At 40.7% G+C, this 18,104-nt stretch overlaps 1 protein-coding gene across 1 annotated transcript in view; it reads left to right on the forward strand.

The window, feature by feature from the left end:
* Positions 1–18,104, forward strand: part of AGBL1 (AGBL carboxypeptidase 1) — a 657,523-nt gene extending 639,419 nt beyond the window's left edge. The window contains exon 23 of the mRNA XM_044232424.1: positions 13,877–18,104. Coding sequence (XP_044088359.1) covers positions 13,877–14,075 — 199 coding nt within the window. The 3' untranslated portion in view covers positions 14,076–18,104. The remainder of the gene's footprint in view (positions 1–13,876) is intronic.

An 18,104-nucleotide genomic window follows, 5' to 3' on the forward strand; every position in this document is an offset into this window, starting at 1 on the left:
TCATCATTCATTTCGGAAGCGATGAGCTGACTTGCTCACAGACACCTTCTCTAGTCAGTTGACATCGGTCATCCCGCTCGTGCACTGGATACCTGTATGGGCTAGTTCCCTTCTCTAGATCCCTTAGCGACAGAGTATGGCCAACCACACACCCCAGACGCACACCCTGTTTTACCACCAGATATATTTCTAAAGCGAAAGACGGAGCCAGAGACTATGATTTGGCTCAGCAGTACTTCATCGACTGTTCTAGATGAATAATGTAAAGTGAATGTCTGAAACCTCCGTGGATCCCTCAAAAATCTTCTGTCATACAACTTTTTCAGCTCTTCATTATCCTCCACAGTAACCCCGCATCTTACATATCTCCCCCCGCTTTCCCCCCAGGCCATTTAGGTCAACTCACTTATCACAGAAGTAAAGCTCTTGCTGACCGACACGTTTCCTGAACACCTCCTACGCCATCTCCATCTCTGTCTCTCCTGTCTCTCTCATCCTCGTTTTGTTTTCATTCTTTTCTCTTAAACCCACTCTCATCCTTTTTTATTCTGTATTTCTATTTTTGTGAAGAATTGGGACCACATCCCCCCACATGGATTCACTTGTTCATTAAGAAGCAGGACATTGAGGGACGCATGGGGGCTCAGTCAGTGGATCGTCTGCCTCTTGATTTCAGCTCAGCTCATGAACTCAGGGTCATGAGATCAAGCCCCACATCAGGCTCTGTACTCAGCATGGAATCTGCTTGGGATTCTCTCTCCCTTTCTCTCTCTCTGCCCCTTTCCTGGCTCATGCTCTCTCTCTCTTTCTAAAATAAATAAATAATACATCTTTAAAAAAACAAACAAAAAGAAGCGAGACATTTATTGCCATGACTTTTTGGTGAGAATGGCATTGGACTTTTTCCAGACCACTTTACAGAGCCCATGGCTTTGATTTTGGCTGAATTAATACCTCCTCCATTTCTCCCTCAGGCAAAGTAGATTTCATACATCAGTATTTGTTGATTGAATTGAGGGACACAGAAACCCTCAGTCTTATCTGATTATCATACATCTTCTGTGCCATGTGTAGCTTTAAGATACTGCGAACATTTTCTAAATGCCCAAGATCTCTCTTTTCCCAGCTATAAAATCATAATATCACCCCATAGATATGCATATTGGTTTGCATTTTGAGTGAAATGAAACAAATGCAAAACATCTGACATACAGTAGGTGATGAGCAGTGCTATTTTTGCCCCCATTTACCAATGGTGCCTGGTGCTTTTCTCTGTATACAGGAAATTCTCCATTACTGGGTTATTTTCATAAACAAAACCAAAAGGAAAAAAAAAAAAAACCAAATCCCAGGGAAATAATAAATTATATCCTTCCCTGTCGAAACAGTGACAGACTTCGTGATGGTGTGAAGAACTAGGCAAATGGGAAACTCTAGGGAATTGTGCTAATTGTTCTGGGTGAGGATGGATGGGGAGATACCCGTGGTGGGCAAGATCCGTATGTCTTCACGTGTTTATGTGTTGTCCGCTGGGCTGCTGCTGCCTCTCGGATGGGGCACAGAATTCACGCACAGCTCTGCTCCTGCAGAAAATAAATAGAAGGTCCAGGATGAAAAGCCCAGTGTGAACAGCATGTCCAGATACTCCCCTGGGATGCATCCACCGAGGAAATTCGGATGCATTTTCTCCTCTCCAAAAGCCAAGAAGCAAGAGAGGCATTTCGAAGAGGCATTTGATGGGGCTTAGCTTTTTCAGGAGGGAGACGGGTGATAGGTAGTCTGGGGAGAACATGTAGGATGAGTACAAGTGTCTGGAATTTTAAAAGAGTTCTCTTGCTTCTCAGTAGGTGGCTGCCTCTTGAGGTCTGGCATTCACCCAAGTCTTTAGCATTACCTCAGCATTTAAAGAGAAAACAAGTGAAAAGAGACTCCACAAAGCTGCATTTTAAGCAGCATCAACATCAAGGAGCGCCACAGGCTGGGTTTGGCTCACCCTGTTAGCATGCAGAATTATTTTGCACTATAGAAAGCTGTCTTTTCCCAACCAGGAAGACAAACAAAACAAAAAAGGCAGAACTAATTAAGATCGTCATATCTCAATAAATATGCAAATGCAAAATCAAAACAAAGAAATTCTATCTATCACATCATAAATTTGCAAATTGCTGTACTGGGCTGGCTTGGAAGGATTGCAAGGGACGGAGACTTCTTAATGGCTTTGCTTAGAAACTGTTTGCCAGCCGCATTTATTGGGTTTATGTGGGACCATCAAGACGATGGACTTGCCAGGATAAAAAATATTTTCATGCCTTGTCTTCAAACGCTATGGAGAGGAAGAGGAATCAAAATTCAGTCAAGGTTTTGTGCTGCGAAATTTGCTTCCCCTATAGCATTTCAAGAAGAAAGCTAGTAGGATGCCCATTATATAAATGAAGACAGTGCAGCCCAGAGAAAGTAAGTTTACCATTTTTCGTTTGGGCTTTGGAGCCAGGTTTCAAGCCTTCAAGTTTACATTCTCACTCCAAGTTTACATTCTGTTCCTGATCTGCATTTTTTCCTACTGTACCACATGATTCTCCAACACAATCCAGTGTGAGATCTGAATGTGTATCTCCAAGCTAACGAAGCATCCAGGTGAGAAGGAAGAAATGAAATCACTTTTCGGGTGTTTACTCCATACACTTCCCACATCTGGGTATTAAGGAGCTGGAAAGACTGTTTGATTTCTGCATGAAGTTCATTCCTTTTATTTCTATTTAGAGGATGATTCCTTCTTACCGAATTCATCAGTCTGGGAAAATAAGAGAAAGAGAGAAGAAGCTAGTAAGTAGCTGAATCTGTAAGCTACAGTGAGCAACCACAGCTTCATTTTAGAAACTCAAGCCTGCGCTCTGTCACATGGAACACTGTTCCTAGAAGGTTCTCCCTGGATGCCGGGGCTCTGTTTACTCTTCTGGTGTGCTGGGCTAACATTAGGGTGAGGCTCTTGAGGAAGGTGGGGAATTGCAGAGAGCAAGCAAACCGCTCAGGAGCTCGGGCCAGTCCGGCTCCGATGTACTCATCACTGCCTTGGGCATAGGGCAGTGCAACGAGTAGTCTGGCCCCTAACCAGAGATCAGCCTACAGGGAATCGCTTTTAACACGGACGGTAATATTAGACAGTAGCATGTGCTGCAGACAGTGGACCCACTATGTGCTTGAACCAGTAAAGAAAGGAGAGAGGCCACTGTTCTTGGCCAAGATTTCAAAGGAGAGGCGGGATGCAAGCTTTGCCTTCAAGATGGGCGAGATAGTCAGGAGTGTCAGGACAATGTCACTGCATTTTACTGGATGTGAGCAATTCCGTTCAAAGGAAATAAGATGATGGGTGACTTGGTGGCAGGACCTTGTCAAGTACACCTGCCACCAACAGCTTATCTTCCCTATCCCTCGCTCTTCCACCCTCTGCCCCCCTCCCTCTTTGGCTCCCTCCTTTTCTTCCTTATTCCTTCCTTCCCTCCTTCCTCCCTTCCTTCCCTCTTTTTCTCTTTACTTTTTTTTTTAAATTTATGTTTTTATTTAAATTCCATTAGCCAGCATATAGTAGTACATCATTAGTTTTTGATGCAGTTTCTTTCTCATTTTTTTCTTTACATTTCCCCTCCTGCCCCCACCTTTCTTTTATCTTTTGTATTAAAATCATTTTAATATCATTTTTTCTCACTAATATAATCATTTGATGGCATGTGTATATATACTATAATATTAGAAAACACAGAATCATGGAGGATTGCTTGCTCAGGGCACCCCAAGGCCAGGCTTAAGTCTGACTATCCAGGTGCAACCACGGAATATACTTTTCCTAGTATCCCACGTTTAGCAGGTTTTTTCCTACAAAATTATTTCTCGAGATCTTACCTCTTCTTTCTGAGGTCAGTTTCTTTCATATAGAAGTATACACGGTAGCGGTTCTTTCAGGGATGGTCCATGTGAGGGAAAGTGTATTTGTTTTTTCCTCTTTCACAAAAAATAAAGTCCTGTTTGTTTGTTTCAGTATGTAATTGCAACTTGGGGTTTGTTTTTCCTCAGCATTTCCAAGACATTCATTCATTGTTTTTGTTTTGTTTGGTTTTTCTGGCTATGTGTAACGTTTATATTGCTTTTCAAGCTTCTAAAAATTAACTTTTTAGAGTTTTAGGTTTTTTAGTTTTGGGGTTTTTGTTTTGGTTTTGGTTTTGGTTTTGGTTTTAGGTTTATAGGGAGGCTGCCAAGATAGAGAGTTCCCTTTACCTGGTCCCCCCTATTTATATGTTTGTTTTGTTTTAATGGGAAATCTGTTGCTCTAAATGTCATTCATTTAAGGATAATCTGTATTTTCTTTCCTAGTTTCTCTGATTCACCCTTTTTTTAAAAATTGATATTCATCCTGATATGTATAATCATGGACTTTGTTTTGTTGCTTAAATTTTCCTGGGTTCCAGAGTACTTTTTTAAAAAAAGATTTTATTTATTTATTTATCAGAGAAAGAGAGAGAGCACAAACAGGGGGAGCAGCAGACAGAGGGAGAAGCAGGCTCCCCGCTGAGCAGGGAGCCCAATGTGGGGCTGGATCCCAGGACCCTGAGTTCATGACTTGACTGAACCATCCAGGCATCCCCCAGAGCATTTCTTCAATTTGAGAATTTACCACTTTCCACTATTATCTTTTTGATTGCCCATTACCAATTTAACCTACAACCCCCTATATACCTCTGTCTTCTTATTTATGAATTCTGTTTAACTGTGTCTTTTGTGCTGTCAAACTGCCCATTGATCTTATAATGCAATTATAAGAGGAATCTGTTCAATTTCTAAATTCTCCTATTTTTTCTTCAAGAGGATCTTATTCTTTCATGTTTATGGAATTTATTCTAATCCCCGCATCATTTTAAATGCCCTTATTCTATTTTGTCTTCCAGATTGTCATATTGTTACAGGTTTGTGGATATCTGAATAATTTCCTCACCTAATCCATAACTTGTTTTTGCGGGTGTACCTTCAACAAGCCATATCCTTCACCTCCACCCTGGGATTTGGAAGAATACCTCCATGGTAGTTTCATACTGGTTTCAGAGGCAGACCTTAGGATTTTGCCAACCAGAATCGCACTGGTTATACGCACCGTGCAATTTTTGGGTCCCGAATCTCCTCTATCATCCATGTTTTCTTTAGTTTGTCAAGTTCTTTCCCCTTTCCGCAATTAAATTTTCCAAATTATTACATTGTTAACATTACTTTATTTTTGAACTAATTATGTTATCTATTGACACGTGTGGTAAATGATCAAACAATGCCAATTTGCATTTCCTTTCCACTCCTACGTTATTTGTATGTTACAACATTGTTTTCACATTGACAAGATTTGTAACTTTATATTCTGTTCTCTAAACGTCATCTCCAGATTAGCCTTACTTATTTAACGTGGTTCTATGCTCATCAACGTTTTTCTAACTATGGCTTTTCCGATTCTGAAATCTTTATTCTATGTCATCTTTGAGTCACTTAGACTTTCTCACATGAAGTCTTCCTCAGCCTCAACTTCACCTCCCTGAGAAAAACAAATTGCTTTATATTTCTTGAAGTCTTGCACGTTTGCTGATGTCTTTCTTTCGTAAAATCGGCTTTGTGTAAATATAAAATTAAAAACTTCCCTCATGGTCGAGTTTGCTTTTGGTTAAAAATCAGTTGGTCTTACCTATGTAGACAGATTTCTGGGTTCTCTGTCCGATTTTGTTGACCTACGTGTCTGTTTCTTTGCCAGAACTCTATAGTCTTGGTAACTGTAGATACAGAACACATCATGAAATTTGAGCAGAGGGATCCCTCCCTCCTGCTTAATTTTTGTTTTCAAAGGTGTTTTAGCTATTTGTAATTCCTTAGCCTTTCCACATGAATGTTAATATAACCTCATCCAGATCAACAAAAGTATTTTTGGAATCTTGTTAAGAGTCCTGTTAAAGTTGTATACCACTTCGGGGAAAATTACCAGCTTTACCATGTTGAGCCTTCTGGGCCATATACGTTTCTCCATTTATTTAAATTTTCTTGGACTTCTGTCATCAGCTTTTTTTCATTTTTTTTAGTATACCGGGCTGGTATATCTTTTGTGCTTTTAACATCTAGGTGTTTGATTTTTGTCTAGTGATTATAAAAGTTTAGTGATGTTTACATTACCCTTTTTACTAACTGAAGTAGAATTGATTTTTGTATATTGATCTTATTATCTATGACCTGATGGACCTCAGTTATAGCTCTAGGAGTCATTTTTTGTTTACTTGGTTTTTGTTTTTGTACATCCCCAAAATACAGATGGTTTTATTTCTTGCTTTCCCATCTATATGCTTTTATATTCTTTCCCTGTCTCACTGTGCTGGCTAGAGCTTCTAAAACTATGCTGAATCTCAGTGATGACAATAGACATACATTTTTTTTTAACGTTATGTTAGTAACCATACAGTACATCATTAGTTTTTAATGCGTGTTCCATGATTCGTTGTTATGTATAATACCGAGTGCTCCATACAATTTGTGACCTCCTTAATACCCATCACTGGGCTAACCCATCCCCAGCTCCTTCCCCTCTAAAACCCTCAGTTTGCTTCCCAGAGTCCATGGTTTGTCTCTCATGGTTTGTCTCCGCTTCCAAATTCCCCCTCTTCATTTTCCCCTTCCTCCTCTTAATGTCCTCCACACTATTTTTTATGTTGCACAAATGAATGAAACCACACAATAATTGTCTTTCTCTGCTTGATTTATTTCACACAGCATAATTTCCTCCAGACCTGTCCATGTTGATACAAAAGTTGAGTATTCATCCTTTCTGGTGATGGAGTAATAGTCCATTGTATATATGGATCACATCTTCTTTAGACATTCATTTGCTGAAGAGCATCTCAGCTCCTTCCACAGTTTGGCTATTGTGGACATTGCTGCTATGAACACTGGGGTGCATTTGGCCCTTCTTTTCACTACATCTGTATCTTTCGTTTGGGCTTTGGAGCCAGGTTCACTGGTTCACTACCCAGTAGTGCAATTGCCTGGTCAAGGGTAGCCAGTTTTTAATTTTTTGAGGAATCTCAACACTGGTTTCCAAAGTGGCTACACCAGCTTGCATTCCCACCAACAGTGTAAGAGGGTTCCTCTTTTTTCATAGTCTGTCCAACACTTGTTGTTTGTTGTCAACTTTTGCCATTCTAACTGGTGTAAGGAGGTATCTCGATGTGCTTTTGATTTTAATTTCCCCGATGGCTAATGATGAACATTTTTTCATGTGTCTGTTAGCCATTTGTATATCTTCTTTTGAGAAGTGTCTGTTCATGTCTTCTGCCCATTTTTTGACTTACTTGTTTTTTGAGTGTTGACTTTAACAGTAGACATCTTTGATTTGTTCCTGATCACAGGGGAAAAGCATTCAGTCTTTCACCATTAAGTAGAATAGTAATTGTAGGTTTTCATACATGTTCTTTATCAAGGCCTTCTTTATAATATCTTTTCTGATGATTTTTCTCTTTTATGGATGTTGAATTTTGTCAAATGCATTTTCTGAATAAATTTATATGATCATTTGATTTTTCTTCATTAGCCTGTTAGTATATGGCTTCTGCTGATTGCTTTTTGAATATTGAACCAGTTTTGAATCCCTGGAAGTAACTCAACTTCATCAGGGTGGATAATTCTTTTTTATATAATGCTGAACTCAACTTGCTGATAGTTTATTAAGGATTTATATTCATGGGGTATATTGGTCAGTAGTTTTCTTTCCTCCTTCTTACTGTCTTTGTCTAGATTTAGTCTCAGGGTAATACTTGACTCATGAAATGAATAGGAATTTGGTTTAGTTTTCTGCAAAGGATTATGTAGAACTGGTGTTAATCCTTTTTAAATCATGTTGTAGAATTCTCCAGTGAAAATATCTGACCCTAGAGATTTCTTCTTCAAGAGTTTAAATTATAAATTTAAGTTTCTTAAGAGTTATAGAACTATTCAATCTATTTAATATTACATGAATTGTTGTAGTTTATACTTTTTGAGGAATTGGTCCATACTATCTAAGTTGTCAAATTTATGTGCATAGAGTTTTTTGTGGTATTTCCTTCTCCTCTCAATGCCTGCAGAGTCTATAGTGATAGTCCTGTTTCATTCCTGTTGTGGTATTTAATGCCTTCCTTCTTTTTTTGTTAGTCTAGTTAGAGGCAAGTCAATTTTATAGATTTTTTTTTTCAAACAGCTCTTTTTTTCATTGATTTTTCTCCATTGTTTTTGTTTCAATTACATTGGTTTCTGTTTCTTTATTATTTCCTTCCCTTTTTTCTACTTGCTTTGGGTTTATTTTGCTCTTAGGTTTCTACTTCTTAAGGTAATACCTTAGATTTTTGGTTTTTGACTTTTTCTAAGGTAAGCATTTACTACTATAAATCTCCATCCCACTATGGCTCTATCTGTGTCCACAGAGTTTGATAGGTTATATTTGAAATTTCATTCAATTAAATGTATTTTTTTTCTTTCCCTTGAAATATCCTATTTGACCTCCTGAATTATTTTAAAGTGTATTTACTTACTTTCCAAGTGCTTGGGAACTTTCCTTTTGTCTTTCCGTTTTCGATTTCTGGCTTGATTCCACTGTGGTCAGAGAATACAGTCAGTACAGTTTTGCTCCTTTTAAATTTATTGAGCTTTATATATGGTGGAGCATATGATCTTTCTCATGTATTCCATGTACATTGAAATAGAATATGTATTATGTTGTTTAGGGCTGAAGTATTTTATTAATGTCAATTATATTCAGTTAGTTGATAGTGTTGTCGTTGATTTTCTGTCTAGTTGTTTAATCAACTATTGAGAAAGGAATGTTGAAGTCTTGAGCTATATTTATAGATTTGTTTAATTCTCCTTTCAGTTCTATCAGGTTTTGCTTCACATTTTATGCAGTTTTGTTTGGTGCATTCACATACAGGAGTGCTACGATTCTGGATGTGTAGACATTTTTATCATCATACACCTCTGTGTCCCTGGCCATTTTCCTTTACCTGATGGTTAACTTATCTGATTAATGTTTGAATGGAGTATCTTTTCCATCCTTTCACTTTCTACCTACCTTTTTCATTATATTTTCAGTGAGTAATTATAGACAGCATACAATTTGATCATGTTTTTTATTCCACTCTGACAATCTCTGTTAATTGGTGTGTTTAGACAACTTACATTTAAGGTTATTGGTACGTTAAGGCTAAGCCTTCCATTCATTGTTTTTCCATTTGTTCTTTCTCCATTTTCTCCTAGCCTCTGTGGTTTCTGAGGAGAACACTACTACCATTCAAGTTATGTTTTCCCTAGAGTGTTGTTCCCCTGAAGTTTCTCTCTCACTGCGTACAAGATTTTTAATGTGTTTTCAGAAGATTGTCAGCAGTCTGTCTTAGTGTGGATTTCTTTGGGTTTATCTCTTTGGGGTTTGCTCAGCTTCTTGTGCTTGTAGGTTTATGTCTTTGCCAAGTTTAAGAAGTTTTCAAGCATTGCTTTGAAAAGTTTTTCCGATTTTCTTCTTTTTGAGACTCTGATGGGATGAATGATAGATCTTTTGTTATAGTGCCACAAGTCTTGATGTCCTGCTCATTAGCTTAGTCTATTTTCACTCTGTTTCAATTGAGTAATTTCTATTGTTCTATTTTCAAATCCACTGAATCTTTCCACAGTCTCTTCCATGCTGCTGCTGAATTTTTTATTCATTCATTTATTTTTATTTTCAGTTTTCAACTTTCTACCTGATTTTTTTATATCTTACATTTCTCTGCAAGACCTTCTATTCTTTGTCACATTTTACATTTCTGTTATTGTATACCTCTAAAATTTCATTTGTTTTTTTCCTCATACTCCATATATAAAAATATATATGTAAATAATGTATACCCCATATACATAAATAATACATAAAAATATATTTTTTTCTTTGCTGAGATTTTCTATTTCTTTACTGAGACATTCTATTTCTTTTTATGTGTGTTCATAATTCTCAGTAGAGCACTTGCGAGATACTTGTTTTAAAATCCTCATTAGATAATTCTAACTTCTCTGTCATGTTGATGCTAGTATCTGTTAGTTGTCCTGATTCTCGGTGTGGTGAATCCTTTTACATTGAAACCTGGACATTTTGGGGATTATTTTATGAGACTAAGATCTTATTTGAATCTTTTGTTTGAACTTGTCCCCTCCAAACCACTCAGATAGGAGAAGAAGGGGCCCATTATGGGAAGGTGGAGGTGAAAGTCTAGGTTCACTGTTTAGCCACACTGACACTCTGGGTGTGAGGGTCCTTGTTGCTGATGGGCAGTGGGGAGAGTTTCAGAGTTTTAGGTTCGCCCCCCACCTTTACTAATACCACTCTGAGTCAAGGGGCAGGAGGGCCTTGCTGCTGCTCTCCATTGACACTGGTAGGGGTCAGTCTTGTTACCAACAGTTGTGTGTGGAAGTTCAGGCTCCCGCATGGCCTGCAGTGGTATTGAGAGGTCAGGAACCTCACTACTCTACACTAGGAATGAAAGTTCCAGCTTCCTATCCTACCTTCTCTGATGCCTTAGTTTGGGGGAAAGAAAGGGATTGTGAGCACCTTGTTATAGTCTAGTGAGAGTGGAAGTTTAGGCTCCCTGCTTCTCTTGGTAGGGTAAGGTTGGAGCCACTGGTTTTTCTGTGGTTTTTGGCTAGAGTAGAGCTAGTATAGCTTAAACTCATCTTTCTGGCTAGGCTGCCTCTTTCCTTATTATTTGGCTAGAGAGAACTAGCTCCATTTGGGGCTGTTTTTGTCCATACCTGTTAGCATTTCCAGGTTGTCAGCTTGTCTAGCTCCAAGTCTGGGATATAAGAAGCCAAGAGAAATGTCAGGGAGCTCACCACCATATTGTCCTTTAGTCCTGGGACCACATCTCATCTGCTTCCTTCCCTCCATATGTCATCCACATTTCAGAATCTTCTTATGTTTGTTTTATATAAAATATCCAGAATAATGTATGAGGAAGAAAAAAGAGAAGTACTTCTCTCTACATACAGAAGTGGAAGTCCCTCAACATGTAATTTGATTTTCTAAGTTATAAGAATAATTGTACTTTATTTGGAGAAATAAGTGAAAGACGTAATTCAACTTTTTTAAGTTTACAAATATAATTTAAATGTAAATATATATCTCTATATAAATAAATATAATATATTATTTAATACTGTATTATACATTGAATATTATACAATATATATATCAATTACAAAGGAAACTATATTTGTTGAAATCAATAATGTGATAATTTTGGCTTAATTCATTTATAAAACCTTTGAAAAAAATCAAGACCAAAGTAATTCCTTCCAAACATGGTCCAAAATGGCATGTATGTATTTCTCTACATACATACGTGTTATATGTTCAGTTTGGGAACTGTTTATTGCATGCCTACTGTGTTCTTAGCACATTTTAGACTTCCTATAGAATAATATAGAATTAGGCAGAGGCTTGGGCTTTATTCACAAATGTTACTAAGGATCAAAACAAATTAAGTGAATCTGTGAAGATCAAAATTCAAAGGGAGAATATTTCAAAGAGATAGAGCTATTGAGATAGTCATTTGGTGGAAATTAAGATGAGCCTTTTTTAGGGGCACCTGGGTGGCTCAGTGGGTTAAGCCGCTGCCTTCGGCTCAGGTCATGATCTCAGGGTTCTGGGATTGAGTCCCGCATCGGGCTCTCTGCTCGGTAGGGAGCCTGCTTCCTCCTCTCTCTCTCTCTGCCTGCCTCTAAGATGAGCCTTTTTAAAAAAATGGTGTATCTTATTTGGTTGGATGCTGAGGAATTGGAAGATCATTTTAGAGATGAGAAATCTTTACCTGACTAAAGGCTTGGAAAAACATGCAGTCTGGTATGTTTGAATGACCACAACCAGAACAGCTTGATGACTTGACTGTGGTGGGAAAGGTCCAGGTCCAGGAATGATTGGGGCAGACTCCACAGTGGAGGAAAGACAGGCCCTCATTAGAGGAGGACTGACTGTGGTGTTTATTGATAGACTTCTGCCCACGGGACCCCATGGGGAGTATCCCATCCATCAATACCCACACTGCATTAATACGCAAGGAAAAGTCATGGAAAATTCCAAATTTGGAAGTGGCATAATCAAAATGATGCTTTAGAGAAGCTATCAGCAGTGTAAATTTGAATGGTTTTGCTATTGTTATGACTCAGGTGTGAAGCAACAACGCTCAGTGCTTTTCTCCTTCAAGACCATGATCCACTCTCTTCTTCCATATCCACAGTAGAGCATGGAATGAAGATTTGTTGATGGCCTTTTCTCTGCCAGACACTCTGCTAGATAGCATCTGTGTGCTTTCTCATTTAGTCTGCACAATAGCTCTTAAGGTATTATTCTTGCTATCCTATGGGCTGGGGGTTTTCTAAGGTCTCATGGCCAGGATTGAAGCTCAGACTCTTGACACTGTACTTGACACTGTACAGCATGTCATCTCAGTCCCTAGTATGGTGATGGCTTAGTCACAGGCCATCAGTTCTTGCTGACTTGAGCTCGTGTTACACTTGGGTAGCTCGTACCTTCCTTTACTCAACTGCTTTATCACCTACAATTCAGCTTGTAAAATATGATAACAGTTTAATGCTGTGCTACTGTGGGAACAAGATCCATATTTCTTCCCCTTCCCCTGCACTCAGGCAGTGTCCCACCAGACCTTCGGTTTAGGGTACTGAGGGCCTGGAGAACATAGAGGCTGCTCCCATCAGTCAGTGGACAATTAGGAAACTGGACTCTGATTCATTTCCCAAGCTAACATGTAACCATGCTGCTGATTACCCATTTTCATTGTTTATGGCGAGGCAGGTGGATGAACAGCTCTGCCTGATTTATGAAGTGCTTGCCTTCTATAAATCACAGAGTAGAACCCCAGCACGCTGTTAATCCTAATTGGTTAAGTCCTAAGTAGGGAGTGATTAGAAAGTCTTCAGGAAAGAAGGTACCTCATGCAAATGAGATAGATACACAGTTCGTTGGGAAGAAATATCCTCTGCTCTCAATATGTGGTCAAGGTTTGTTGTCCATTCCTGCTGTACCCTTCTACCTCTTGCTGGTCACCCCCTGCTGATCTTCCATTTGTAAATAAACTAACATAAATGGCAGAGAAGGAAGATGATGGCATGCACGAACGTCGCAGAAAGAGAATGCTATTTGCCTGCTTACTCTCTCCTGTATTAATTTCAACCTGGATTAATTGTCTAATTCCAACAAACCATCCATCACGATGAACGAGAGCTATGCAGTGAATCATAGCACTGTGAGTTGCCATGGGACACATTAGGGCTTTTGGTCTTAGCTACTCAAATGCCAACCCCACCCTTCCCCAGACACAGTTGATGTGACATTCTCCAATACTCAGTGACAGTGACACCCTTCTCTGATGTTTCACTTTGAGCCAAAAAGACCCTGAAGACCTTAAATGCATGAGGTCGTCCACCTCTTCTGACTGGAAATCTGATCCGACTTAGAAATGCAGACTGTTCTGGCCAAGGACAAAGGAATCCCAAAGATTTTATGTGATTTCCTCTGCCATCTCAAAATAATGGTTGAGGTCCCAGGGACTGTGTATGGGACACGTTTAAAGGAGCAGGGGCTGTTGAGATGCAGACTCAGAGAAGACAACTTTCCTTCTCCCTTTCCAGTCTACTGTAACTGCTCCTTCCTTTGAGTAACTTTTCTTTTCATCTCCTTCTCCTTTCTCCCCACCCACCCCCACTCTCTGTTTCCCTCCCCTTCTGTATTTTTCATCCCTTTCCCTTCCTGCCCTCTCTTCCTCCGTTTCCTGGGAACCCATGGCCGACGTAGCAGCAGCAGCAGCGTGACGTCAGAACTGGATGATGAGCCCCCCTGCATGGAGGAGATTGACTACAGTACAGACAGCAGCTCAGACCTAGAACGGAGCTTCTCTGAGCTGGACCGGCAGATCCAAGAGTGCGCTTTCAACACGGACGAGGAAGGGGAAGAAGAAGAGGGGCCGGGCCAGGGAAGAAAAGCCATCCCTTAGCCCTGAAGTTCAGAGCGAGCTCCGTGTCTTTAACCATGGGACTAGCAGCTGTGTTGTTTCTTCGCCGTCAGACTTGTACAGCGTCGCTGGCAAAAGCCAGCCCGTGTGAGCCCAGCAACCGATGCCAGGTTTTGTTTCAGTTTCACTAGGCATAGAGACTGGCTACATTACAATTCTACCTTTTACATACATCGTTAGGTGGCCTTTGGAGCCCACGCAAGCTGCCATTATTCTAGAAAGGGCTACTCTCAGGATTACCGTGGATCTTCTCATCACTATTTTGAGCTCTTCTCCCTTCCTGTGCTTGAAACTGGAGCCGACTGCAAGTTGGAGTTGGGCTTCTTTTTGACTTCTCAGCCAGATTTCTGTACGGTTGTCTAAGCTGTTCTACATATGAATGTTCTCTCTGATAGTTGTATTCCTACTCTAGCGTCTGAACTCCTCAGCACAAATTATGAGCCCCACTGAGAACCTCTGAGGGTCCTAGCAGGGTCTTCAGTTGCTAAATTCTTGAGCCTGAATGGCCGCACAACAGAGGGGAATTTGCAAGCATCATGCTTAGTCTGTTTTAACAACATCTATTTTACAGATCCAGTATACCCAGAAACCGTCCTAGATTCTAAGGGAAAAGGCACAGTACCGAATAAGACATGGCCATTGGTCTTTACAAACTTTAAAATCCTATGAATTCAGGCCACTAACCATGATGCTGGAAGGCAGCAAGTCATGGTGGAAAAATCATTCATTTCAGACGGAGACAGATGGGGCTCATATCCTGGATTTGGCAGTCAGTTGTTAGGAGAACTAAGGCAACTAATTAGATTTTCCCAAACCTCAGTTTTCTTGTATATACAATGGAGATGAACATTATCTATATGATAAAGTTATTGTGAAGATGAAATGAGATAATATCTAAAAGTATACAGATTGGCCCATGGTAGGTACCCAATAATGCTGGCTGATTTTCTTCCCTAACACAAGTAGAGCATTCTGCATAGGCATTCTCACAGTTACAGAAGACATCACCTGCAGTCACATGGTTAGAAGGTACTCCCTCTTCCTGGGAAGAATCTGGGAAGGAGGTTACAGAGGAGCGGAGTGTAGGAGGTTGAAAAGTCATAAAGTAAGTGAAATGGAGTAAGGCCCTTTGGCACGCAGAGGCGAATAGCTTAGAGACTTAGATGATCTTTAGCTGGACAGGACCCAAGCAGAAAGGATGAGAAGGCAGATACTGAAATGAGAGATAATCTAGAGAAAATATAGTAGGTAGAATTTATATTTGTCCAGATGCCATCAATACTTAGTTATGATTAGGTTTAGCTATAAGAAAAGGATAATCCAAAATTGCAGTACCTTTGTAAAACAAAATCTGTTTATCTTCTATGTGGATTCCAGATATAGGCAGGCCAGAGCTGGTATCCTGAGTACCTGGTGTCCAGGACCCAGTTTCTATGGCTTTTTAGCGTTGCTGTTTGTTGCTTCTGTCTAGCCGAAGATGGCTACCAAAGCATCAGCCTTTGCATCTACCTCCCAGTCAGCAATAAGAAGGATAGAGAAAGAAGAACTCATTCGCCATATTTCAAAAAGTTATACAATGCACTTCTCCACAATTCCACCATCTAACAAGTGGCCCTGTGGCCACAGGTACCTGCAAGAGAGGTTGGAAAATAGAGTCTGTGTTTGAGTTGGGCATAGGGAAAAGAGGATAATGCACACTGGGCATCAAATATTGCCAAATACTTCTCTTGATAAACCAATCACCACTGTGAGATTTTGGAAACAATAATTTCAGAAAACTCTCAGCATCCCTCTAGACCAGCAGAAAGCCACACTGTAAGACTTTGCCATCATTTAGCCCTGAGGCATAGGAGAAAGGCAGGTGTGTTATGATTCGAAGAGCTGATAATATTATTCTATGATTATTATTATTACTTTTACTGCTACTACTACTATGACTGATAATCCCTTCTTTTTCCAACCCCTTTCCGAATTTCCTTGCTATAGTTCAGAAACCACATATCCATTCTTGGTGTTAAGACACTCAAATGTCTGAAACATATATAAGAGGTTTAAGGGAAGTAGCAAAGACACCACATTCAAATCCTAGATAACAGGAGGGCTTAACTGCTCTTATAAACCTTTCCACTCTTAAATAGAGGATAGCAAAATGTTTCTGTTCTCCCCTTGCTTGGAGGAGTCAGGAAGACAGTTGTGTTGAAAACGTAAACGTTGGGAGGGATGGGAATAATAGTGACTCATCGTCGCCACCTTATGCCTCATCTGGCATTCATTTACGGGGTGAGCTTCCAGTCACCTGACATTGTTTCTGAAGGCAAGTGACCCAGACATGAAAACTTCTATGTAGCAGGTTTAGGAAAAGCTGGGGACATGGAACATGTGATTGAGTCATGTAACAAACATACATTAAGCACCTACTGTGTATCGTGCATTCCACTAAGCCCCAAGGATGCAGAGGAAAGGAACTATTCTGTTTGCAAGTGGGAAAGATGAGCAGTAAACATCTTAATACAGTGGCTCATGCCTCTGTCGAACTCTGGAGAAGATCATCTAATGGGGCAGTGGTGGTGGGAAACGTCTACCGAGAGATGATAATTGAGGTGATGATTGAAGGACTCGCAAGAGTTGCCAGGTAAAAAGGAACGAACATGCTAAGGAGTAGAATGACTTTGTGCAAAAGCCCTGTGGTGGGGTTAGAGCTTGGAACAAAATCATGATTGTGATTGGTTTAAAAGATGTGTTTGTATGTGGGCACCGGAGGGGAGTGACAAGAGATGAACGTGAGAACATTGGCCTCAACCTGATCAAGGAACATTGGACATGGAAAGGGCCGGATGGGAAGGCTGGTCTTTGTTCTGAATGTGCTGGCAGAGACCAAGAATCTTCAGCAGAAGCATGCCCAGGAATGATGTCCGCGGGCATCGTTAGGACTGCCGTCCCACTGACTGGGTACTCTGCTATAGTGGTAGCTCGGTTGTATGAGAGCCCTCGGGGTGACATGACCCTCTTTGCAGATCAGCAGGTTTTCAGTAAGAGGAGAGATCATGAGTGCAGTTTGGGGTCATGTTGAATAGTGGGCGCCGATGACAGGTCTATCGGGAATGGGCTTCTAGAAGTGCATCAGTAGAAGAAGAGGCATAAACAGCAAGATGGGGACTGGTGGGAGTCTTGAGTAAGCCCAGGTGCCAGTCAGCTGAGGAGGAGTTTGCTCAGAGGGAACAAAAGAGTTAGAGAGAGAGCTGACTTCCGTCCCTTCTCACTGGGACTGAAGACCACTGTGTGCTACACCTCACGGATTCTCAGTCTTGGGGGAGAGAGGGCTCACTGGCAAGCCAACTCCAGATAGTGATAGGAGTGGCTTTTCCAGCCCGGCCAGACATGTGTCTTGCTGGCCAAACCACTACAGTGAATTGTTCTGAAAACCCTCTTCCACCAAACTCAGAGCCAAACAAGATTACCCAAGGATTCCAGACAGTGATGGGCTCTAATGGGAAGCAGACGTGGTTCAAAGTGTGCAGGGGGGATGCGAGTCTGGAGCACTGATGCTGGAGCCAGACCGTGGGCACAGGTGTGCCGGACCAGCTGGTCCCCAGTGCCCTGCCTGGCCCGGCTAGGACAGGAAGGGGGTGAGCAGTGGGGCTGCAGTTTCCTGGGGGTAGCCTTTCTCAGGTGGGCAAATGTGGGTAGCTAGCCTTTTACACCTCTAGGACATCCCATTTGGGGTAGAGAAGTACAAGGCTTCTTGTGATCCCCTATGGATCATACTTTCAGGATCCCCTAAGGGTGGAATCTGCTGGCTGCTCTTGATCCTTCTCTGTGGCAAAGGACTTTTTAGCTCCATAGTTCCCACAGAAGAAAGAGCCCTGCACAACCCAGCCCCCAGTCTTCTCTGCTGACTTAGTTTCTGCTTATCTGCAGTCTCTTCCATTTGCCATGGGACATAGCTTTATTTTATCTCACTGCACATATGTGTGTGTAAACATGCATAGACACACACAGAGATGTGTGTGC

The sequence above is a fragment of the Neovison vison genome, chromosome 13 (assembly GCF_020171115.1).
Source record: "Neovison vison isolate M4711 chromosome 13, ASM_NN_V1, whole genome shotgun sequence".
Lineage (NCBI taxonomy): Eukaryota > Metazoa > Chordata > Mammalia > Carnivora > Mustelidae > Neogale > Neogale vison.